Raw genomic sequence first — 25,429 nt, forward strand, 5'->3', positions numbered from 1 at the left:
TGTTGTATTAGTGCACAGACAAACACTGTAGCAATAATTTGCCTTTAATTCAGCAGACAGTCTGGGTCTTCCAGACTATCAGAGCATACATATAACAAAACAGATCTCCTTCATGGAAAAGCTTTATTAAATTGGTCGCTATGATCAAGGATTTCCACAAAAATCCATGAAATTCAATTCACAGCATCTGCAAACGCACAGGTTAAGTCTTGCACGTTATTTTCCATGCCTCATCTTCAAAAGCATCTCTCTTCCAAGCAAAAATCTGGGAAGCCAAGCCTACAGTCAGCACACAAACAGTTCACAAAGCCTGACTTGTTCAGGCTGCCCTTTGAAAACAAGCTATGGGCTTGATGAACTGGTCTGGTGATGGCAGCCACCATCGCATCAGAAGTCACACAGGATTGAGGCTGGATTTCTCTTGCAACCTGTCCTGCACAGCAGGCCCGCAGCGATCTGCTGCTGCAGGTAAACAGCAGGACTTCCGCACGTGCATGCTGAAGTTAGTTTTCACATGCACAGTAAAGGCAGTCCTGCTGAAACGTGGCATGCGTTGCGCATCTGGAGAACACAGCGCATCACCCAGCAGGGCAGGGAACGACCACAGCAGAAAGCCTTCACCCTGGTCCCAGGGCAGGCACGGTGGCTGCCCGGCTGGAAAGCAGCACCGCTGATCCAGACCTTGGCAAGAGAAACCCAGCGGCCTCCAGCAAGGCAGTGCAAACCCCTGACAGCACCCCCGGCTCTCACCAGCGACAGAGGAACTGCCTTGGACAAACGACTGAGATCACCCCCTCACCCCAAGGCGATGAGACAGTTTGAAATGTTTGTCACCATCCCAGAAGATGGCATCACTTTGAAAAACAAACACTCCTGGTTCAAATAGCTTAGGAGAACTTTGCAGCTTAACGACTGCCTCATTAGTAAGACGGGGTCACACCGGCAAAAACACTGCTCTTATCACAAGCTGCTCTTAGCACAGTGATCACTCTTGACTGCTGAGGAAGGAAGACCACAGAGCTCCGCTTCCTCACCGCACCAACAGCAACGCAGCTGGTCCAATTACTCGTCTGCCCCGCTGCCCTGAATCCTAAGCCTTCAGCACCCACAGATGTGACCATCTGGTAATTGCTGCGCTGTAATGGGTTTGCTTTAGAAAAGCTGTCAGCAAGTTATTTTCTCAGAGGCAAGGAGTTTATTAAAGTGAAAGACCAATGTGGCTACAGATTTCAGCCAGAACTGCATGCAAAACAGCCATTATCTACAGCAAGGATGAATAGAAAAAGGCAATCTTAGCAGTATGTTTGCATATGCAGTAGTTAGAACCCTTGCAATCATTCTTCCTGCTTCACCACTGCAGGATCAGCACAGAAACGATGCCCATGAGAACAAAGCTCTCAATTGTTTTTCTAATCTATTGTTTTATTTTTCAAGCCCTGAGTCAAATTAAAAGGTCTGGGCTCAATCCTTGCAAGCTCCTATGTGCTTTCCCCTGGCGAAAGGAACAACCTTCTTATTAATTTTGAAATTTCTTTTTTCCTTCCTAAAGCCAGCATGCATGTATTCAAGAAGACAAGGAAGCCCTTTGCCTCAAGAGAGAAAAAACAGCATACCTCTCCTTTAGGGTATCTGTATCTGTATTTGTCTTGGTCTCTCAGTGCAAATTCAAGCGGGTAATTTTCCTGTATTTCTTCGTATGTCATTTCTTCACACACTCCCTATGGGCAACAAAAGTAATTAAAAAGCATGTATTTCCAGCAGTGCAAAAAGCAGATATCACTCTTAAATAAAAGCCTATATAAATAACCTTCAACAATTGTATTTTGTTACTCTGACACTTAAAATTGTCACACATTATGAACAGGACACTCGGCTGGACTCAGATGTGGTTAGAAGGAATCATTAAATCCCTATAAAAGTCACGTTACATCTACGGGCAAGCAAGGTCACATTTTATCTGTTACACCTGCATACATATCTTACAGGTACAGCTGGAAGCACCAACTATCAATGCTTTTTTTCTTTCCAACCCTCACCTATGAAAAATTTCATAGCAACATGGCTTCTACAGAGGAATCTTTTACTGGGAAAGACAAGCCAAGAGTAAATTAATTATGGCAAATTCTAATAAAAAGTTTAGCCTTGTTAACAGGAATTAATGACCTTTTTTTCCAGCCTCTAGGGCCAGCTTAAATGACTTTCTATCCCATAAAAGGCATATCATTACAAATTAAGTACTTCCTTTAGCCCTAGCAAACAAAGCAACTTCTCAGACATTTAAAGAAGAACTTACTGCATCTATCTCATTCAAAACCTTCCACTGCTCGTAAGGCACTCCCAAGGCTTCAGCAGTCTGAATTGTCCTTTTCATCTGGCTGGTCCAAACTTTCAGGTCTTTGATATTTTGCTCATTAATAAATTGTGCCAAGCTTTTGGCAAACTGAAAGAAAAACCATAAGACACTTGATGAGGGCTCAGAGCCACCACACTCTGTTCAGTTTGGAACACGCAGGCTCTAGCCTCTGTAAACTCACTACAACTTTTCCAAAAGACTCTGCCCAAGTTTTTGCTAAGAAATACAACATATTCCGCTAAGGCAAGAGGGACAGGGGAGGGAAGGAAAGGAGCACAAGACACTCAAGTTTTCTGCAATTCCCATCTTTACCTCCAGGAATTTTCCTTTCAGCTTTTAACTTGTGAACCTTCCCAATTATCCAACAGGTTAGGATTTTACAAAAATACAGTTAAAAATAAAGCCCTCTTGACAACTGCTTTGTGCTGTAGCATTAAAAAAAGAGTTTCAGCAACAGAATGACCGTCAGATAGAAAAGCATGTATCAAATCACAACGTGTGTCCATCCGGTTTCCACTGCCCACATACACAACTAAAAAATCCTTCTTAAACACATTAAGAGGAAAAGAGTGTAGAGGAAGAAAGCTGTAATTACACAGCATGAACTGCACACATGCACAGATACACACAAAACCCAGTCACACTTCTTCAGGAGGCACATACTTCTTTCCCCCTGACAGACAGTCCAGGATCTCCTCCTATTCTCCCTTTCAGATTGAGTTCACTTTCTCCATGTCGACAGAGGTAGATTGACCGAGGAGTCACGTGGATATTCATGAGGTAGTAGACAATCCGGCTCTGGATGTGATCCATTACTCTGTTCACAAGGTAACTTCTTCCAACATCCATGATTTTAATATAAGAAAGATCCCTTTCACAAACAAATCAAAAAGTAAGATTCCAGATAGTTTCTATTAGCATGTACCACAATCTTCCCACCCTCTCTCTCATTATAAAACAAAGCGGCAACAAACCAAAGCAACAGACAAACTCTCAATTACCCACAGAATATGCATTAGTCTCAAGAAACAATGCAATACTCCAAAGGTACAGGATGAACTCTATTCCTTTCTTATGTAAGCTGCTGACATCACTTTCTTTTCTGTTCCCTTTACTCGCACTTTGCCTCTCAAATCTAGATCCTACTTGTGGGAAAAAACAGCCCTCCCACTGAAAGGAAGCTTCAATAAGATATCCAGATATTTTACAATACTAGATATTTTTCTCCAGGTTACAAAAACTTCCCCCACAGCAAGTATTTGGCTGATTGCACTCAGGGGCAAAAGGCACGGGTCACTATTTACCCATCCCAGTTAAACCTTCCAGAAAAACTACAGCATCAGGACCAGGGACTAGCCTGGAGCAAGTCATTTTCTCAACCACTTTCTCAACGACTATTCATTAACAGTACTGTAATTTACCCCACCACTACCTTCTCTCGGCATCAGGCAGGTTATAATTTCAATTTTCACTGTTTATCCTTTCTCATCTGAGCTATAATTTCAGAGTAGCATATAGTTTAAAGGCAGAAAACTGAAAATAACCACTATTGGTTTCTAGTGATGCATTTGAGACAGCACACCACAACAAACCAAGACAACTTATCATAAAAATGGAGGTGATAAGAAGCAAGCATCATCACCTCATCTCTGATAGTGTTCTTTGGAGTTAATCATTACTATTTCACTCAGGCACAACCATTAGGTCCATCACAGAAATTACATGGATGAACTGATCTGACTGAACCAGCTTCACACTGCTTACACTCGATTACATTAAAATGCAGCACAGCCTTCACTATAGCACCTGTCTAGAAACAAACCAGGAGCACCTGGTCTGAGTGCAGCTCAGAATCCCACACTGAAATCCTGGACTGTAGCAGGAGAAACAGGGCTCCTCCTCACATGGTTCATCCCTACCTTACTTTCATAGGTGTCGAAAATTGTGAATGAAAAACAGATGAATGCTTTGGCATGAGGGCAAATAATCTAACTATGAAAGCTTCTCATAGCCCTGCATCTGCAGGATAATTTGCAAGCACAAGTAAGTTAATTTAGAAGTCACATTTTTAAGACTGATGTGTTCAAAATTCATCTTAGCCATGTCAACAAATGTAGTTATGCTTACAAATCACTCAGGTCTCCTCTACATACTAAAAAAACCCAAATAACAACAACTACAGCTGTCTAGTATAATTTCTAAATGCTGGTTCTATCCCAGAAGAATCATACCATTCTCCAAGTGGGAAAATAAATAATAATACTGTCTCAGAACAGATTCATTCGGCAACTTACCTCAAGCAAGCAAGCTTCCAGACTACACCCCCAGAGCCAACTCTGTCTCATTTGCCAAAGGAAAGAGAGCTCAAACCATTAAAAAAACATGACTGGAAAGCCCTAATCCCCGAATATGGGATGCTCAATCGCCCAAGGAAACATCTTAAAAATAACCCAGCTGTGATCACGGTATTATTTCATCACTCACTTGTCAAGAGTTTCATCCAATGTCTCATATGAGTTCTTGTAGCACTCTATTCTTTTCATGAAGTCTTCTGTTGCTTCATCATTACTACAATCAACATAGTCAGGACTACCCAGCTTCACTTGCTGTTTAAAAACAGGAGAGTAGTACATGAGTTTCTCTTCCTTTTTAATGGGAGTTTAAAGAAACAGGAGGGGCAGAACACAAAAACTTATTTTCTGGAAGTTAAAATACATGTAAAGCAAAAAAAAAGCTATTCTTCACAGAATTAAACTTCTGAGTTAGAACACACATGGGCAGGAAAAGAAATTAAAAGTGTTCCATTAATGGGAGCTCATGTTTTTTTGTTATGGGAACTTCTTATAATGTACTTCTAAAAATACTGAGCTACTTTAAACCTCTTCACTTAAAGCAGTTGAAGCAAACTTTTCTATACTCACCACAATGTTTGCAGCAATGACCTCTGGATCTACGCACACTGACTCAACAAAAAAAGTCTTCAGTCCAAACGGGAAGTCATATGTACAGAAAGAAGGAAGAAAGAAGATGCGTTGAAACGCCTCTGGAGAATAACACACATGAGCAGCACGTTGCCCACTTCCACGCTAACCCCTTAAAGAGACATTTCTCCAGACCCTCTCACCACAAATTGTTGGCTTAGCCTTTCCTGAAGTATCATGCTCTATATTATTTTTCCCAACAATGCTTAGAAGTGGAAAAATTTTGCAGTAAGAGAAGTTTAGGATGGAAGAGGAAGAAATAAATGCAGAGGATGCAAGTTCAGCCATACACACGGTAACTAATGCTTCTGAAATAATAATTTAGAAGCCTTTCAACTAATGGAGTAGCCTCCCTTAAAGAGGTTTGTGTTTTACTGTCTCAAAGGTTTATGGTGACACAAGTTTAGAGGCAACAGAAGATTACTGGAGAACAGCTAAATGCAAAACAATCACGGACAGAAGGCAGAAAGCCACAAAAAGTTTTTGGTTTGTACAGAACACAGAATTCCCTATGCGTTTCTGCAGCAAAAAAACTGCACTAAGAACTCTATCTTAAACGGTTCTTGCTGACAGTCCGCTCAGAACTACAGGATGATAGAAGGGTCACTTTTCATCACAAACAATGACTGAGAACACAAAATGCTCTATTGACTAAACATTTAGGAAGGATGTGGCTTATGATAGTGCACTTCTTAACTAGGGAGTACAGGTAAGGGCCTAACTATCACTGCCCTACTTGCCCAGCCATTAGCTCAGTACTCTTTTGCTTTTGACTCACCTTATACCCATTTTCTTCACCAAATTTGTAAATAGTTTCTCTGCGTTCTCGAGTCGTGTTTGTAGCATCAAAAACCTAGGAATAAATACAGAGAAAGAGAGAGAAATTTAAAAAGCATCCTAGTCTGTGAAAAACACAGTGTTAGTAACAACAAAAATGCAGGTTCAAAGTCCATCAGTGTAAGGAAAAGCAATGAAAACACTTCCCCTTCTCCGTCAACATGCTCAACAGAAAAACAAAAGACATTCCTACTTTACACACATAATTTTCTAAATATTAAAAAGAGAGTAATATTTTGAAAGCACTTGTAGCAGAACACTGTATTTGGAAGAAGCAACCAGAATTTAAGTGTAACACATAACAAAGGACAGAATCATCCTCCTGGCATTAAGACTGATGCACAGGTTTTGTAGTGAACTTATGCTACACAAAAAAGATACTGCAGTCAATACACTATGCAAAATGCAAGTGTAAAACTTTTAAAGGGCAGAAGATCCGCTAGACTTGTAAATGCTGCCCATTAATTACAAGATACATGCAGGCATTTTTCTAAGAACTTATATTTAGCTCTGAACACACCAGTGTTTTACCAAAGTATAGAGTTTACCTCATGTCCTCAGCAGAACTTATAATTATAGCTAATGGTTCTCCCTGATTCGCTAGTGAAAACACCACAGAGTTGTGTCAGCAGTCTTAAGAAAAACGTTATGCACAAAATATCATTAATGTGAATAAACAACTTCAGTAGTTGAACAGCTTATGTTTTGCATCCCATTATTAAATAATCAGATATGCAGCAATTTACTCTCTCCTGCTCTCTTCAGAGACTTCTCATGTCAGTCACACAATACCCAGGATGCTTTTTGTTCAGTAAGTCTTTACCTTTCACTTCAAACACTAAACAAATAGAAACACAAGTGCACCAAAACAACAGATGTGTTTAACAGTACATTATATAATGAGGAGAAAAAGGGGACATTTTTCTTAGTGTTACCCTCTCCTCAGTTAACCCCTCAAACCACAAAGGTTGATGCTCAATATGGCATCATCAGCCTGAACTTAAGTGCTCCTTTCACTGCAGCAACAAGGCAGATGTAACATACAACTCCAAAAAAAAAAAAAAATCTGATAAACTGAAGAGACATGGGAATGACTCGGGCTGTATCTTATCCATCAGACACACACTGTTTTGTAGGGAAGCATCTCAAGAATGTGTCTTCAACAAGAAACTTACAGCCACGTGCCCGTTTTCTTCACTGAGGTACTGTCGGACGTCATTCAGCGCTGCTAAGGCACACTGCCTTAAAAATGAAAGAGAGCAAAACTCAAATGCTAGTTAAAAGTAATTTTATTAATGCACTTGTGCACCGTGATCAAAGTGTCCTGCAGATGTTAGGGTATCTCTCTCAAAATCATGTATTTTTTAATCAGTCCCCCCCATGAAACCGGGGAAAAACCAAGCTTATACTAAGGAAATGTGGTCATGGCCATCCGCCTAAAAGAAGAACAGTCCAGTGCTCCTCTGTGCAACCGATGCAACTACACGACCACAGAATACCCATCAACTTTGCTGACCAGGATAAACTTTCACTGTTCTAAAGTAACACCACTGAATCATCCCTGCAGAAACCGTATTCTTTTCCCAGTTACCTATTCATAGATATTTGCTTCTTAATTTAATTCTCAAAGAGGGAAAAAATAAATCAACTTAAGACTTTTTATTTTGTAGCCCTAAGTTAAAGTGGATAGACAACTATTTTTCAGTAATCTACTACTTCTGTTTTGAACCGCTGTGTAAAAATTGCTTATGTCAAAAAAAAAAAAATCCGTTAAAACAGAGTAAAACAAAGTTAGCACCAAGTATTAGGGACAGAGGTGAAAATAACATCCCGTTGTAGTCACCAACCCAATGGAATTAGTTGGAGACTGCTGAGGACACAAACACCAAAAAACCCCATCCCTTGACATACGTACTTGACACTTGTGTTAAATATGGACAAGAATAAATTCATTTGCAACTTTGCTATGTCCCCACCGTTAGCATTATGATTTCTAACACACAAGTAATACTGTTGAACATTAAAACTCTGCACGATTTACTCATTAGTTGAGCAGAGCCCCATTTATTTCCAGTAAGTACAGTCTTTCTGCAGTACCAACATAAAATCTGTCCATCTCAACAGCCTTTCTGTGCATTACTACTCTATTTGGACTTCCAGACTGAAATGCGTAACTCTTCTCTTACATTTACCATATTCTGCATGCACAGCTTTATCTTAAAAGAAAAATGATGGCTTATGCTGACAGTATTTCCACATTAGCATGGTTAATAGATGTCAGGAACTGAGATTTATCAGTCAAGTCTTCACTAAATAAATATAAACCCTTTTTACTCATTGCTAACTAGGCAGATTAACTCACACAGCCCATTTCATGTTATATTCCCCACCATTTAGCCTAACAGGTGACACAGAGGCACGTTAAAAGGTTTGGCTCTACCTCTAAGCAAAACGTAGGGGCTTGCAAGGCTAATGCACCTCATGTCTACTCTTTGGTCCCAAAGGATTAGGAGGTTCTTGTGCAAGTTGCTCTCCTTTGACATTAGCAATACTCAACTGCTGCTGAAGAGGAAAGGGAAGAGAACAAGCAGAGGGACAGCCACAGAAGAAAGTCCAGACAGTAAGGAAGTCCAGACATTTTTGATGCTTGAGGTGAAGCAATTAAGAACAAAATACTCTGTATTTTAAGTAGCCTAAAAAAATTGCATTTCCATTCCTCTAAAATTTCTGTTCCTTCCCATTTCATACTCTTAAGGGTTTTCCTGAACATATTGAAAAAGACAATGAATTGTAAAGAAAATCAAAAGACCTTCCCATTTATTTTCTGTAAGAAACAGGCAGCTCCCTCTTGCTCTGACCTTCTCTTCATCTACCCTTTCTTCTCAAGGTCTTTCCTCTATGTTAAAGCACAGCCTCTTTCCAGGCAAGAGGGGAGTCTTAGGTGCTACACCTGGGCACAAACGTTCACACTGGTGCTCACCTTGCTTTGCATAGTATTAGCAAAACATGACAATTTTCAAGGCAGTGCACTGATTGACTGCATGAAGCATCTGCACGGTGGCCAAAAAGACAATTTCAGGGAGAGAATAATAGTGTTTCATTCCCACTCATTTGAACAGATAATGACAAATACGTTCAAAGTACTCCAGGCAAAAAATTCCAGCATGTAAACCAAAAAGAAAAACAGTTATGTGGGTTTTTTCTTTCTTTCTGATTCACACAAAAGCTCTAAAATGGCATTTTAGAAATTAGACAGCAGAAAGTGTCACATCTATTAGCTGATACCTTACAAAAAGGTAAGAAAAATAATAACTGTTTGTCAAAACTGCTTTTGTTTTGAGTGAAAATATCCTGGAATATCTGCAGGAATGACAGCAGTCACAGCCTACTGAAAGGTGAAAAGGAATCCAGTTTAGGTATTTACCTTCTCTGCATTTTTGATGCTTGACAGGAAACAATTAAGAAAAAAATACCCCGAATTTTAAGCAGCCTAAACAAATCACTTTTCCACCCTGTCCAGAATTTCTTTTCCTTGTCATTTCATACTTCAGTCTCTTAAGGATCTTCTTGAGCATACAAAAATGCAACTTAAAGCAGTCATTTTAATACAATTAGCATTCTGTAGCCGAACACATTCAAAACTTACTTCCTGATTTTCAAGCCTTCTTCATTGTCAGGCAGGAAGAATTCAAAAGATTTATACTTTTTCACCAAATCTCGACGATACTGACCAACATTAAATTCTGCCAAGAAGAAACCAGTATTAGTGGGAACTAACAATATTCACATAAAAAGGAGAGAAGTTATGACAGCTTTGAAATGAAACTACCTGCAAGGATAAGATAATTCAGCATGTACAAAGTCAACCTATCATACTACTTCTTGTGTTTTGGGGGGGGGGGGGTTGCTTTGTTTGGTTTTATATACAATGACAACAACAGATCATGGAAATGGAAGAACATTTGGGCTGTTGGGTAGCTTCAATGGAGTCACTTGACCATATTGCTGCCTCTGTCTGCCAGTTTGCCTGGACAACAAAAGAAACTCTTTTCCTGCTGTGCAGGAGTGATTTGAAGTCTATTCCAGTAGTTTACAAAGGACTACTAATAGTCTGGCTTTTTCTTCTGGGTACATGTGCAGTGAAACACTATTCTGACAGCACCTCCCAAAACTTTCAGCTCTTACTTAAGCAAGGAAGAGTTCTAAACAGAACGAACCAATCTTGATTTTGATACACGAAACTTAAAATTCAAGTTGTGGAAACCTTTTTTGCAGAACTCTGCTCAAACATTTCTATTCCTTAAAGATCAGTACATAATATTTCACAATCCCTGTTCCATTTATTTTTAAAAAATATTTAAGCTGTAAAAATTTTTTTTTTTTTTAATCAATCAGCATCAGTACTGAACATAATCTTACTGTGACCTCTTAACTGTGGTCAAAGAAAACTATCCTTATCTGGGCAAAGGTCAATAAAGTCTATGGCCGTACACGTGTCACCATATCGGATATGGGATTACAGCAAGGCAGTTCTGGTTGGCCACATGGCAGACAATGACACTGTAGCCTGTTAACTTCATTCAACAGCTGGTCTCTGAGGTGCAATTAATGTTTAACTCGTTTCTGACCTATAAGTTTTCTCTGTTGAACTGCAAAGCATTTCTTTCTAACATAAGATCAAACTGAAGTATTCTGTTTCAGAAGCTATCGTGGTATAACTACTTGCCAGACTTCATTTCTGGAAAGAGGAAAAGAAATAACAGACACAATTGCCAAGTTGTAATTAAGGAAAAAAGACATAGGATAAAAGAGCTGAACCATAAGCTGCTGTATATAGGTTGCTGTTGGGATGGGGGGCAGAGGATAAATAAATAAATAAATAAATATTGTCTGTCCCCCCCCAAAGTCAAGTCCTGTTTGAATTCAACAATGTTGATGCAAATTTTTTTGTGGTCAACTATATGACATAGTTTATAGTACAATTCAGGTTATTCTGTGACAGGTTTAATGAGCACTGGCCATACTGGCTATATGAAAAGGTGGCTCCTTGTAATAAAAACAGAAGATGCAAGAAGTTCAGGTAGCCTGTGTCATCAGGCAATAGCCCTTTAAAAATTAAAAAAAATAAAAAATTTCTTAAGAAGTAACTGTTACTGCAAGAGGGTCATGCACAGCAAAGCAAAAAGTGCTATCTAGTGGGATGATCCTTAGCCCTTATTATTAGCATCCACCCCAGTGGAAAAGCTTCACAAAGCTAACTGGTGTAACTACCACACAGTCAGTACTATTCAAAAAAGCTTCTCAAATTCAGTATCTAAAAACCACATTGCAACACCATTCTATTCAGGCATCTAATTAACCTCATTTCCATCAAAAAGCCCAGACAGAAGTCCTTTGTATTTTTAACCATTTCACAATCTAAACGACAAGAGGATTTTGGAAGAAACAAAAGAAAACAGAACTGACAGCTGATATTATTGGACTAACATCAGCCCTGGGCTATCTACTTCTACCTTCCGTTCTTGAACTCTCCAGCTTGCTTAATGTATGTTACATGAAAAGATGGCATTTATCTTTTTTCTATTTTACATAATCTCATAATTTTAACCATCTGTCTCAGAGAGTAAGAACACTTACTATATTAAGCACACATACTAATTTTAAGACATTAAGGAGCCAGAGAGTAACAGATGCTAGGGCTACTCGATACCTATCATGTATCAATTTAGCCCCAATGGACACGTTAGGCTGTGCGTCATCTATTCCCGCAGTCAGCGAGGTATTTTATATTGATTTCAGCTTCAGTAAAATAGCAGCACAAATGACACCAACAACGGGAAGGGTCTGTGGTTTTCCAAGAAAATCCCAAGTCATCATTTCTAACAAAAACCATAACCAGCAACCTAGGATAGAAGCTCATATGGCAACTTCATGTTGTATATTTTTGTAAAATTAGGAAGCAAAGCTCTAACTATTTTTTATTAAACACAGGCACATTATTTTCTGACGTGCTGCTCATGGTGGCCCATGGAACATTTCCTATAACTGAAGCAGACCACCCCTACCTATTTTACTGTTGTTGGGATATAGTCAACCAAGCATGAACCAGATGTGGATGATATCTTGTTTGTTTTTCAATACCGGATTTCTGCTTTTCAAAATTCACACAGTAAAATGCTCAACACAACGACATATATACATATCTGCATATATGTATGCTAGATATGCATCTAACACACAAGCATAGTTATATCGCATACATTTTATCACCTTGGATACAGGCCAACCTATTTAGATTGTTATTCTGTTTCAGCCTAATGGATAAAACTGAAGACTCAAAATTTAATCTGACACTGCTCATCAGAAGGGTGATCCTGTGCGAAAGCAGTCAAAACTCAAGTGATAAATAAAATCCTGTAAACTCTCATACTCAAACAATATAACATATCCTCTGTAACAGCTCATCTAAATAAAGCACATTAGATAGTTTCTAAGAGCTTAAGAAAACATCAACTCCAAAAGCTATACCCTAGAATACAAACGCAGTTTAAATATAGGCCAGAACCCTTCATCTTGATTTCTTAGAGCTACTAGGAAATACATCTCTGAATATCCAGCCAGAAGTCTACCCTTTAGTATGATCTAATATGTTTAATGTCATTTAAATTATTAACTAGTCATAACTACAAAGCTACCGTTGCTGCACCAGACACAGAATCACAGAATACTTTTTATTCTACAGAAACAGAGAAGGCAGGGGAGATGGCTGCTCAGAACCTCAAATGGACTTTAGGTCTTGTTTTACTTGTTGATTTCGGCCCGCAAGATACCACAGGAGCTCAGAAATGAGGTAGGATAGCCACATCCTTGGCATAAGCAATCTGAGCCATCATTTCCTACTCAAAGCATACATATAAAGTTCTTAAGAGAGTGATAACGAGTGTCCGGTTCAGTTCCTTGGGCTCTTAATATTCAGACAAAGAGCTGTAACTCATTCCGCAAATGCAGTTCAACAGAGTTACACAGAGAATTAGACCATTGCACAAAGCTCACAGAGAAAAGAAGATGGAGAAGCCAGAACTTTAACCCAGAATTGCTGACTGCTTGTAAACAAGATTCCTTTTCATCCACACAAAGAAAGAGGAAGGAAAAAAGAAAAAAATTACAGCTGAAGAACAAAAGTGTTAAGGGACAAGGGCAAAAAGTTGATTTAGGCATCCGACAGAACAAGGAGGTAAATGAACAGTCACCAAAATTTGATTAATTAACATCTAAACGGAGCAGAGAGCCTGTGTATGCTATTACTTAAAAATAAGCTAACAAACCAGAAGGATTTTAAGTAGTCAAACTGGGCAAGGACATTACTGGGAATTAGGTTTATAAAACACCTGACATAAGCCCTATCCTTCTGATGTAAATGAAAATAAATCCATCACCTTTTGTAGGCACTCCAATCCAATTTAAATAGCGTGTCAGCTTCTTTGAGATGTAGGTTTTTCCTCTTGCTGGGAGACCCACCATGACAATCAGGGTAGGGCAATTGGTCATACATACTGAAACAGAAAAACAGAAAACTAGGATTTACTGTTAACATTCCCACAAAGCAAAGGCTTATATTGTGGTGGAAAATTACAATCCATGTGCTGAGGAAGTGACTGTTCAAGCAGCTCATGCACTGTGTCTCCCTATTTCAGGGGGTTTCTTCAGGAGTACGGTGGACCTCACCAGCTTTCTTAATGCTGTGTTGAATTTTGGAAGGGCGAGTCAGTGGCAGTGCAATACTGGACATGTGAGTTTTATACAGGCAGAAGACAAGAAACCTATGTATTTGCAGACATATTTTAAGACGCACAAAAACAATGCCAAAAAAGAGGACACTGACATCTTACACCCCTATGTACCTCAGTTCAGTGCTTGCATTGAAAGGAAACAGCAAGGTCTACACAATTCTTAGATAATTTTTAAATCTTTGAGACAAGACCTCAATACTGCTCAACTTTTCCTTGGTTTTGAGCAAAACAAGCATGAAAGATGCAGCTTAATACATTATAGTATTACATGGTACTCACTATTTATTATATCTCCTTTAAATATTATTAACACGGAAACCTCTCTTGAAACAGAGCTCATTTTGACTGTTCTTTGATGGTTACTAGGAATAAAGCACAAGTATTCTATGCAGTCAACTAAAATAATCTGATGTACAGATATAAGTTCAGAAATACTCTTAATCAAAGGCAGAGTGTTCAATTTAAAAAAAAAATACAACCACTGTATGAAGTTGAAGGAGTTACATGTATAAACTGAAAACCTTGAGGCATTTCCTTTCAAATTACAAGCTTCTGAACATTTTAATGGCACAAAACTGCGGATACCTTGCATGAATCTATCACAGCTACAAGGAACTGCCTAAAAAGAAAGAAGATATTAAAGTGCTGCACGATACCACCAGCTCCCTTCATCCCATATTTCAAAGGGAATTAATTTCTATACAAGCCACATGTACATCAATTTCCTCAGTGTCTCGATAGCAGAGGAGTCAATGCACTCCAAAAGACTGAATCTCAGAGCTATGCTGTAAGGCATAGCTAAACTGTTGTACAAAGCACTGTGATTGCCCAAGATTCCCAAACCTTGGATTGACAAAGTCCCATCCAAAAAAGTCACTTGCACAAATCTGGCACAGCTACTCCGCATAGTAAACCCATCAAAAAAGAACAAACCAATTAGCAGACAGATGCACCTTCTTAAAACACACATTGATAAGAAAAAATACAATATTGAGATGAGAAAAATCCCTGAGCCCCTAGAAATTTTAAGACAAGACATTGTTCTTCAAAGCCAATTTGAAAGGTTCTTCATCTGAAATATCGAGCTCGAGTTTTAAATAATTTTCCAGTATAAGCAGTGAAGTAAGAGTTGTAAAAACAAAGACAAACCAGGATCTGTACAGAAAGGCTCTGTACGCTGCCTCAGGTCCCCTTGCTCTGCAAGGAACCTGTGCTAAGCAAAACAAGTTTTTCTACCCATTTGGAACAGAATTTACCAACTAACATGCCTAGATCACCTCAGTATTTTTTTTTCCCCCGCCCTGGGGTGAGCCATATAAATTTAGCCTTCTCACAGAACATCTGTCTTTTGCTAATGTAACAATTAACCTATACTGGAGGTATAAAAAACTCCACCTTGTAAAGCTAAGGGCTAGGAAGCTACCATGAAAAAAACGGGCAACCCACTTAAATGGCTGCTTCACAGATTACGCCGGCAACCACTCTCTAAGGTAAATCCTACTGCTGTCTGTTTGTAATAGATCAAACAACATGCAAGAGGGGTATTTCCTCCCACTGCCAAGAACTCAGTGTGCAAGTCTGGCATCAAGCACATTTTTATGCGGATTTCCTCAAAGAAAGTACAAAAACTAGCAAAACTGCCTTTATTACGGCCCTGTGCATACAGTCTAACACGCACACCTAGCCTGTTAACGCTGATCACTCTGTGCACCACTATTTAGTGTGCGACCATATAGCAGAAACCAGGGGAATTACCTGCTGATCCCAATCAAACAAGCTGCAATCCCATTCTCATTAGGTGTCAGGCTGACCTGAGAGTGCTTCTCGTCTTTAAAGGCAGACACCAGTAGAACACACGCCCTGCACACCAGGAGGAGGAACACCACCCACTCCAACGATCTTAAGCACTCTGCTTTTACATAATGCTGTAGCCCTGTAAACACCGCTCCACGTTACATGGTGCTACGCCACACACCAGCCATCAGCGCTCGTCTTCAACAAGAGGATGTCAGGTTGCAATCTAGAATTCAGGACACTAAAAAGTGGTTGGCGTTTTTGTTTAGATGGTCAACAGTGGTTGTGGTCTAATACTGCTCACACAGGTGGCACTTTGTGACAAGTGCACCTATACCTTTGGAGATAGAAGTCAAAGGCACATTTTCTGGCCAAAACAGCAGGCGGTAACAGCTAAATGACAGAACTGAAAATAAAAGCGTACAAAGCAACAATTTTATTTATACTGTACCGCTGAGTAGCCTTCTCAACAACACATGTAAGACTCGGCACAGCAGACACGGGTTTTTGTTTTCTTCCTTATGATCCTGTGTCAGTAACAAGGCTTATTTTCACTCATTAGCTCAGTAAAAAAGTTGAGACTAAACCAAAAAGCGAAGTGCTGAGGGTGTATCAAATACTCAGAAGTTAAAAATAACTTAATTTTTCTTTCACTTTATCTGAACCACAATTTTCTCAACAAAATGTTGCCAACATTCACTGCAAGTGGAGATGAACGTTCATTCCAGTGACAGTACTTAAAGTGTCGGTGTCCCAAGACTTACACTTTCCTTTGATGAAAGGTAAGCAATTTTGACATGAGAATGTGGACTGATAAAAAACCCAAACAAACCACAAGTTACACATATCTAACTCCTGAAATAAAAAAGCCTCTTTAGTTGAGTATTTTCCCACTGGCACAATGCTCAATTCCCCTTTTCACAGCACCTCATCATTGTTCATTTTATATGAAAAACGATTTGCAGCACAGAAGTAGTTATATAGGTGCAAGTTGCAGAGCCAAGGCAGACTCCTAGCTGCAGCTTTCTCTCAATTCCTTACCACTGGATGGTCTGGTTTACCTCCAGAAACATCTCTACGCAGTCTAGACTCGAGAAAAACTGATTTTTTAATACTGCTTCACATATGTAACTCCTAAGCATTTCTGACAGCCCCAACCTGTGGATGTGCTATCAACACTAATTTTGCTACAGGAAGATACATATTCAGAACAGCGAAACAAAACCTACAGGGTTGTATGCCATCGTTTGCTAAAGATGCTCTATGACTTTACTCAAGTTTTTTCCTTTAAAATAGATGCTTGCAACATATGCATGTAAGATTGCAGGTTTATAAGCAGCATCAAAAAGAAATTTATGTTGCATCCCCTCGCTTACAGGGAACACACAAAAAACCACCAATCAGTGAAGGAAAATGTCCAAGTGATAAAGCATATTAAAAATTAAGTACTGCAAATTAAACAAAGTCATTAACACTGTTAAAATTTTGTTATATACTACTGAACAAAACGGCAAGTTGCAGGTCAGAGTAAAATTATGACTGTCTACCCTTCTAAAGTTTAAGGCTTAACAGTCAAGGAAAGAAGAAACGACATGCTCATTTCTCGCCCCTTAAACTCTATTGTGAAATAATGCAAGATGCAGAAGGTGGTTGCGAAACCAAAGTGGGACATTGAACAACCTACATCAGCTGCACAGCATTTCATCAGCCCTCAAAACTCACATCATCTTGTGAAATCAGAGACGAGAGTTGGTGTTTTTAAAGTTTACCTACTACCTAACATATTATCAGCTGTCCCTTCCTTTCATCCAAAATGAGATTTTTCTTTTTTTCTTCTTATCTGTGTTAAATTTTTAAGTCAACTTTTCAAGGTCAGATGCTTTTTGTATCAAGCTGCTACAGTTAGCCATCTGAAGTTTACGAACTACTCTTGCTGATTCTGTGGCCTTCGACTCAAGGCTTGTTCTCCGAAATCACTGTACTATTTAGAGGCTCATACACAAAGATCTTTAACTATAAGCCAACACAACCACCCTTCCAAATAAGGTTAGCCCTACATGTTTTCCCCTATCCCTTAGCCAATTTAACTACTGCTAATCCGTCTTTTCCCTGATGATCAATGATGACAATCAGTTACCCTTCTTCACATCCCGCAGGGACGAGTTCCCCATCCTGCTGCTCTTCCTGAAGAGCATCCTGCTCCTATACCTGAAGGAGTCCATCATCTTCTCATTTGTCTCTCCTCTTTTTGTCCGAATCACCAGTTTCTAACATCACCTTGGTACAAGGGATTCAGAATTCATATCTGTCCTCTAGCCAGCCTTGTGCCACCAGCTGCTCTGCCATCCAGTTGCTCAGGGTTAACATTTACTTCCTACAGCTTTGATGCCAACAGCAGTGGCCCCATCATACATCCTGATCTTCAGTTCCTAGGGCTGTGAGTACAAATACACATAAGCAGCATGAGCTCAAAGGATAGAGTTCTTTAGAGCAAAGATAATCTTCACTTGATACTTTTTTGGTTTTGACCTGAGGTACATTCATACCGCTGTATGAACAGCAAATAAAAAAATCACCAAATTCCATCAGATTTAGGGAAACAAAGCCATTAACTCTAGTAGGGGGAAAAATAATGTTTAACCACAGGAAGTTCACTATTTATCTCACTCTGTAAACATCCTCTGCAAGGCTCTCAAAACTTTCACCGCAGCACACTTTGCTATTTATTTTTTATGTCCATGTTTGTAGCCCATTGCTGGATTCACAGAGCTTGAAGCAATGTGACATCCGATGCCAGAGTAGCTTTACTGCAACCGGTTTACAGACAAAACCTTTCACAAAAGATCACAAAAGGTTAAGTGGCAGTTATTAATAAAAATGTGCATTTCTACTGCTTTCAAGTCTTATTTTGGAAGGTAATTTAGAACAGTTACCTTCATTTTACTGGTGTCACCAGCTATAAAAGCTCAGTCTTGCTTAGTAGGCTGCATATGGCCTGAACTCCTCTTATGAAGACCTCATAATGCACAGACTAGAAGAACTAGCTCTTTGAAGCCCCATGACAGGTAAACCTTGGCACAAGTAACCAGATTTCTTCTTCCTCAGATAATTATAGTTGCTACAACTTTTAGAAAATCACGCTAAAAACAGCGAACAGGTAAGCCCCTTTGAAGATGGATCTGCCAAGTCCTCAACTGCAAGTGTGCACGATCCTGCTCACCCACCTTCTAGAAAGACAAAGTAAGACTAAAAAGTAGTGCAGATAAAGGTCATCAGCATGAATGAGGAAATGAAAAAAAAAAAACAACAAAAGGACACTGACAGAGTTCATCTTGCTTAGCCGAGAAATTCAGAAGACATCGAGAGACTAGCTTCACTGCTTCCCCTGGAAAGCTACTCTTGAGGACAAGAAATCGACTTCTGACTTGAGATTTTTGAACAGTAATGGTTAACAGAGTTACCTGTAAAAGCAGAGAACTGGAACTGGTCAACCCAGCACTGCCCCACATCACCCAGCCTGGGCAGTCCATCCTGAGCTGTCACAGCACGGCTACAGGGCCCACAGGTCACACTGCCTCATCAGAACACGTGGCAATGCGTAATATGTGGAGATCTGAGGATAAATGACTCTGCAGCCCCCTTGCACGGGAAAAATCACAAAGTGTTCTCAGTTTGCTGAAAGAACATAGATGGTTTTATCAAGGAAGAACAAGCTCTGCTCCTCTCTCGGGTGTTTGTAATTCCTATGTATCATACATTACCATAGACACATTATGGTACGGTGCAAGAGCAAATGCATGCAAAAACAAAAAGATAAAAAGTATTTCCAAATCTGTTTTTCTAGCAAAAAGGTTTTTCACTTATATGGGGCCTTGGGCATAAAAAAATATAGAATCCTACAAAAAACAGGTATGTGAATTTTTTTTTTTTAAGTTAGTTTATACTCAAGAGAAGCTAAGTAATTCTGAGGAAGACTCCATATGTCAGCACATTACATGTGACCAATGTGCAATTTTGTTCTTGGGAGTTTCTTTTGGGTTGTTTGGTTTTCTAGGTAAAGCACAGTGCACGTGTCAAAGCTGTAAGAAACGTTATTTTGTTTGGAAAAGAGATGCCACGTTAAGACCAAAACGAAGCATTCTCCTGAGCGTGTTTACAAAATCAATTATACACACTTTCTGACCCTTTTTTATTTTGGCATTCGCCTCCTCTTAACACCTACTTTTTTTCAGATACTGAAGTAATTCAGTGCATACAGAAACACACGCCCGCTTGCCTAGCGGAAACCAAGAAAATTGGGGCTTTTTCTTGTTTTTCTTTTTTTTATCAGGGGCTGGACCAAGGCAAGAGGAGAGCCGAGAGGCAGCAGCCCATGGACGCCTGCCATACCAGCAGAGCCCTCAGCTCCTTCTGTCAGCGCAGCCTCTTTGCATGACAAATAAAAACAATTCCCCACGAAAAAGCCGCTTTTGTCTGCAAAATTGCCGTGTGCTGAACCTCAGTTATTAAAGTAAGGAGGGGGGGGAAAAAAAAACAAACAAAACAAAAACAAACAAACAAACCAAAAAAAACCGCGAGGCAAAGTTTGTTAATAAACTATGGTTTACAAACGCCACAGCCAAAGTCTTTAGAGGCTGATGACTTGGTTGGCTGCACCTCAAAATAAGGAAAGCCATTAACTCATACAACAGATGGCCTGACACAGCATTGGCCTTAAAAGAAAAAAAAAAAAATACAGTGACATTTTTAGGCCTCTCTTCAAGAAGAATATAAACGCTCCTTGGAACCAGGGCGTTAAAGAGAAAAAAAAAAAAAAGAAAACCACCACCACACCAATAAAAGCAGCCAGCAAAGACACTTCCCAGCCGAGCTTTGTTGCCTTTCCGTTGGGCACAGATCCAGCAGCTTCGGGGTTTTCTGCCTTCCCCGCCGTTTCAGGCGATCCTCCACGGGGGATGGCGACGGCCTCACGCAGCAGACCCACCGTCCCCAGCACATCAGCCCCGGGCCGGGTGAACCATTAAACGAGCCCTTCGCACGAGAGCCGCGTTCAAGCCCAGGCAAAGGGCTTGGTCCTCAGGGGGGTCGGTAACGGCAGCGGGGCCCTCCCGGCTCCGGCCCCTCACGCCGCTTTCCTCGCACCCCGACCCCGGAGAGGACGAATCGCCCCCGGGAGGAGCTCCGTGGGCCCCGGCTCACTCGCTGCGGCCCAACCGAGGAGGAGGAGGAAGAAGAGCGGCCGCCCGGGGGTCCCGCTGACAGCTGCCGCCCGCCGGGGCTCCGACAGCGCGGCCCAGGCAGACCCCCCTTCCCTTCCTCCCCGCCGCCGCCCCGCTCACCGCCGCGCTGGGCGCTGTGCCCCGCCGGCAGCCCGTTGTCGTAGGGCTCCCACGTCTTCTGCAGCGGGTTCTGCGTGAGCTCCCGCGCCGGCGACGCCATCCTCGCCCGCCTCCCGGCTCCCACTGCAGTGGCGGCGGGCGGGGCGGCACCTCCTCTCAGCTCGGCGGGGGCGAGGCCACGCCGCCCCCTGAGGCGAGGCCGGGCGCGGGAAACAAGGAGCCCCGCCACCCCCGCGGGGAGCGGCGGCTGCGCCGGCCCGATCGGGGCCCTCAGGCCGGACCGGCCCTTCGCGGGGCTCCCTGCCTCGGTTTGTGCCCCGCGGCGGGAGGGACCGAGGCCCGGGGCGGCGCTGGGGAGGGCTAGGAAAGCAGGGCTGTTTTTTGTGGTTTGTTGGGGGTTTTATATATTGTTGCCTGCAGGCAGCAATAACGAGGGGCCGGGGCGCAGCCCGGGTTGTGCGCTGACAAGCAGGTGATTCCGTTTTCTGCGGCCAGCACAGTCCAGCTGCACGGAACACCACCCTTTTTTTTCAAAAAAAAAAAAAAAACAAACTAAAAATAGTGTGTCCAGAGAGCATGCAGTGTGTTTTAAGAAGTCATGCATTGACTGATACATTCTTCTTTGGCTACTTCGGCTTGAAGGCTAAACTAATACCAATGCAGAGAACCATAAATAAACAATAGGTTTCTAACATCTTGTTCAGCTACCAGAAAAAAACTATTCACAAGTTAACACTGGAAAGATGCTGTGCTGCAGTACGAGCAGTGGTGTGGCTAAGTACAACATCCAGCTGTCTCATTTCCACATCAAATTCATCAGCTTTACAACCGAGAGAAAGGCCACAACTAAGTCCATCAACTGAGCTGAGCAAAGTCCTAAAGAAGCTTAATACTTCACTACTACATACGTCTATGTATTTTACAGAAGGTAAACGCAACACACTGAAAATATGGTAGTGAAGTGCAATACACATTTTCATTATTATTCACTCGGGCATTATGACACTGGCCTAAATACAAATGAAGGTCAGTACGTGCTTCTTTTTTTTTTTTTTTAATACTAGACAGACCCTGAGCGTCTGAGGATCATTTTTAGTTTTTCTATTTCATTACAAGCTAAAAGGTAGCTATTTAAACAGCAGAAAATCAGTTCTCAAAGAGACATTTGGCGAGGCACCCCCAGGAGAGTTAGCACTGTTTTTCCAAAAACATGTTCGCTTGACCTGCCCTTCCCTCTTTTCAAAGTTGATTTCCTTCATCTTCAAAACTGATTAAAATTTTCAACTGTAGGCGCCTGCACTGTATTTTTATGCTAGCATTTTTTTTCCTGATTTTGTTTTCGAGTTGATAGCTGAGGCGGGGAGGGGCAGAGGGGTTATAGGAGTCAAGGTTTACAAGGGTCAGGAAACTGGGGGGAGTTTTTGAACGCTTAAAAGCTTCTTGGTTTCTCCTACTAAGTACATATTTACTTCCAACGGTTGCCAAAAGAGTCATGAGCAGGAACGGTTTAATCTGTGTTCCAGGTCAATCCCGGAAGCCCGCCTCCCGCGCGCACAGAGCATTGCAACGAGCAGGTGACTGACTCCAGGATAGAGTCCAGGATCGGGCTGTGCCCGACCGGCCTCGCCCGCCGATGGCCACACGGCATGCCGCCACCGGGATGCTCCAGCTTTCTCAACGGTGCCTCCAGTAAAGCCAGTCAAGTCCACAACAGATGCAATTATTATAACAGAAATAAGAGATTAACGGGAATGCCAACTTAGAAAATAGACTGCTCAGGCTTGTTTTACAAACATTAAGCAGAAAATGTAGGAAATCCTTCCAGTCTCTAGAAACAAAGTTTGTACCTCCTTTCTGCAAATCCACACAATGCACAAGAACTGAAACTCCACTCACACACCCACCTCGCAGCTTGAAAACACTGACCTGATGTTTTTCATACAAGAACAGCATTTTTCAGAGGTCTGCAGGGTGAATTACCACATTTCTAAGTCTTTTCCCCTAAGCACAAGGCACATCATCAGTGAACTCCCTTCTTGCTCAGGCAGATTTAAACCAGTGGCACCTGTGCAAAATTTAAATAAGGATTTGTCCAGGTGTTTGCAATGACATTAGAGGTGTGCATGGTCACCTGCTAGCCTCTATATTTGTGAAGTGAAGATTTCAGCTTGACTGATGACAAACATGTTTTTGATCAAACTGATTTAAGGGGTTGTTGTTTGGTTTTTCTTTTTTTATAACCTCAGTGCAGTAATGGGCTATTTGACTGAGGAAACAGAGAAAGCAAATACAGAAATACTGTGCCACTCCTGAGGTCTCACTTCAAAACACGGTTTTCAAGGGCACTACATTCAATTCATAGAAAAAGCCAGAACAAATAAACATTGCTCATTAGATTCCCAATAAATGATCGAGATCACCTTCTGCACAATCACGTTGTCATCAACCACTGTCCTAAGACAAAGGCTTGAGAAGCAGGGCTGGTTGCTGAAGCGCTGGGGACTCGGCTTTGTTTGCTAGAGGGAAACCACAAATAAGCCTTTACTCCTTGGAAGGCTTTTATGCAAAGCGTCTGCTCTCAGGGCCGTGCGGAGCTGAAAGCTTACCTGAAAAAGCACCTCCCTGCAGAGGCAAATTGTCAAGGGGAAAGGCAGTCTTGGAAAATTAACTAACTGCTGCACAGAAACAGAACGTGCTTGAGCCAAGAAACAGAGTTATTCTTTTCAAATGACTGACTGACAAGACAGGAAACTCTTACGGTTTAATGCATACAGCAAGCGGCAATTATTTCTCAGACAGGGAGAAATAAAAGAGAAGACTGAACCAAGGCTTCTGCTTGCTGATACAGAAACCCTACTCTCTAGCTGTAAATAGGCTGTATCATATGGCAACCATATAATACAAGTTCCACAATATCTGCCAGTCACTTCCATGTATCTCATTTCCCCAGTAAAGATAGCACCACTTTATAGTCTGACAGCCCGTAAAACATCCGTAAGCCACCCAATATCTCTGCCTCCTGTCTTTCCACCGTGGCTCTGGCAGCACCAGCTCACTACTTGGGAGTAAGAAAAGACGACTTTCCAGTCCTCCAGGTGCCCACGCCCTCTCGCCACACTGAGCAGAGCAGATACAGCTCACGAAAAACCAGTTCACAAACCCTTCTGCAGTGCCGAAGATCCAGCTAGAGATACCTGTAAGATGACTAAAGGGCACACGGGCAGCCAGAGGTCACAACATAGGGTTTATACAAGCGGGATGGCTGCAAAGGAGTCACCAAGCTGTGCCAGGCCCTGGGATCAAGCACGTGTGACGTTTCAGCGCCGCACCTATGGCCCTGACCAGCCTACGACGATATCCCTGCTTGCGCAGCAAAACGCCGAGAAACTTTTTCTGGGAAGTTCCTGCAGTACAGGGCATGGAACAAAACTTTCCAGACAAAAAGCTGCTAAAACACAAGCTTCTTATTTTCCCCTCCTTCCTGCCGATGTTTAAAAAATAAAGCTGTCTGTGATGTTCGCTGTGCTTTCCAAGAAACGGAGCCCCACAACCGACCGACGCTTGGCAGCGCACCGAACCGGTGTCTGGCGCAGTTACTGACTGCGACGCGAACCGGAGATTTCTGTGGAAGCCGAGTGCTATGGCGGTTATTCCCCTTCGCTACGCACCTCACCGGGCACCACCCGACGCCTCCCGTCACCCTCGGGCCGGCAGCGGCACGCCGCGGCCCCGGGCAGGCTCCCGCCCGCGCCCGCCAGGCGGCGCCTTGGCACCGCCCGCGGCTACTCCGCGGGCGCGCAGGCTGCAGGCGCCCCCTGGCGGCTGGCTGCGGGCACAGGCCCCCGCCCTGCGGACAAGGTCCCGCGCCGCCCGAAGAGCGAAGTAATTCGCTTCTACGTTTCCGAACGGGACGGCCAAGGCGCGCCGTAACCACCCCGCCAGCGGGCTTCAGAGCTCCGCAGAACGCTAGTACCCAAAAGCTCCTGGCTCCGTGCTAGAGTCGGAGGTTGCAGAACGCAATTTCTTTCTGGATATTAAATTATTCCCCATTTCTTTCTAGATATTAAACACGAACAAATTATATTTCATCATTAACCTCATACTTTCATTTAAAGCAATTCTCTTTCCACAACACCGTGAGGTAAATTTTTTTATCCCTGCCAGTATTGTTACTTACCACTTTGAGAAAACCAGTAGCACCTGACCTCAATACACACAACTGGCAATAAACAGCTGGCAAAAAAACTAAATCCGGGTGTTCTCTATTGCGACTGGCAGATTAGTGTTCTAGCTAGGAGTAACACGCAGGAATTAGTATAAATGAGCCCATTTTAA

At 41.8% G+C, this 25,429-nt stretch overlaps 1 protein-coding gene across 4 annotated transcripts in view; it reads right to left on the reverse strand.

Moving 5' to 3' along the window:
• LOC309408810 (6-phosphofructo-2-kinase/fructose-2,6-bisphosphatase 4) overlaps positions 1–22,784 on the reverse strand; it is a gene marked incomplete at both ends in the record, with an annotated part of 29,875 nt that extends 7,091 nt beyond the window's left edge. Inside the window, 10 exons of one of the 4 annotated variants that reach the window (XM_082004781.1) lie at positions 1,614–1,718; positions 2,315–2,440; positions 3,017–3,224; positions 4,838–4,959; positions 5,275–5,331; positions 6,113–6,187; positions 7,347–7,413; positions 9,818–9,914; positions 13,608–13,724; positions 21,095–22,784. In XM_082004781.1, the coding sequence (XP_081860907.1) occupies positions 1,614–1,718; positions 2,315–2,440; positions 3,017–3,224; positions 4,838–4,959; positions 5,275–5,331; positions 6,113–6,187; positions 7,347–7,413; positions 9,818–9,914; positions 13,608–13,724; positions 21,095–21,194 (1,074 nt within the window). Of the gene's footprint in view, positions 1–1,613; positions 1,719–2,293; positions 2,441–3,016; positions 3,225–4,837; positions 4,960–5,274; positions 5,332–6,112; positions 6,188–7,346; positions 7,445–9,817; positions 9,915–13,607; positions 13,725–21,094 lie in introns of those variants that run through there. The other 3 variants (XM_082004780.1, XM_082004782.1, XM_082004783.1) reach the window with 3 other exon arrangements.
• Between the last annotated feature and the right edge of the window lie 2,645 nt (positions 22,785–25,429).

Source organism: Phaethon aethereus, assembly GCF_964289735.1.
Source record: "Phaethon aethereus genome assembly, chromosome: 11".
NCBI classification, from domain to species: domain Eukaryota; kingdom Metazoa; phylum Chordata; class Aves; order Phaethontiformes; family Phaethontidae; genus Phaethon; species Phaethon aethereus.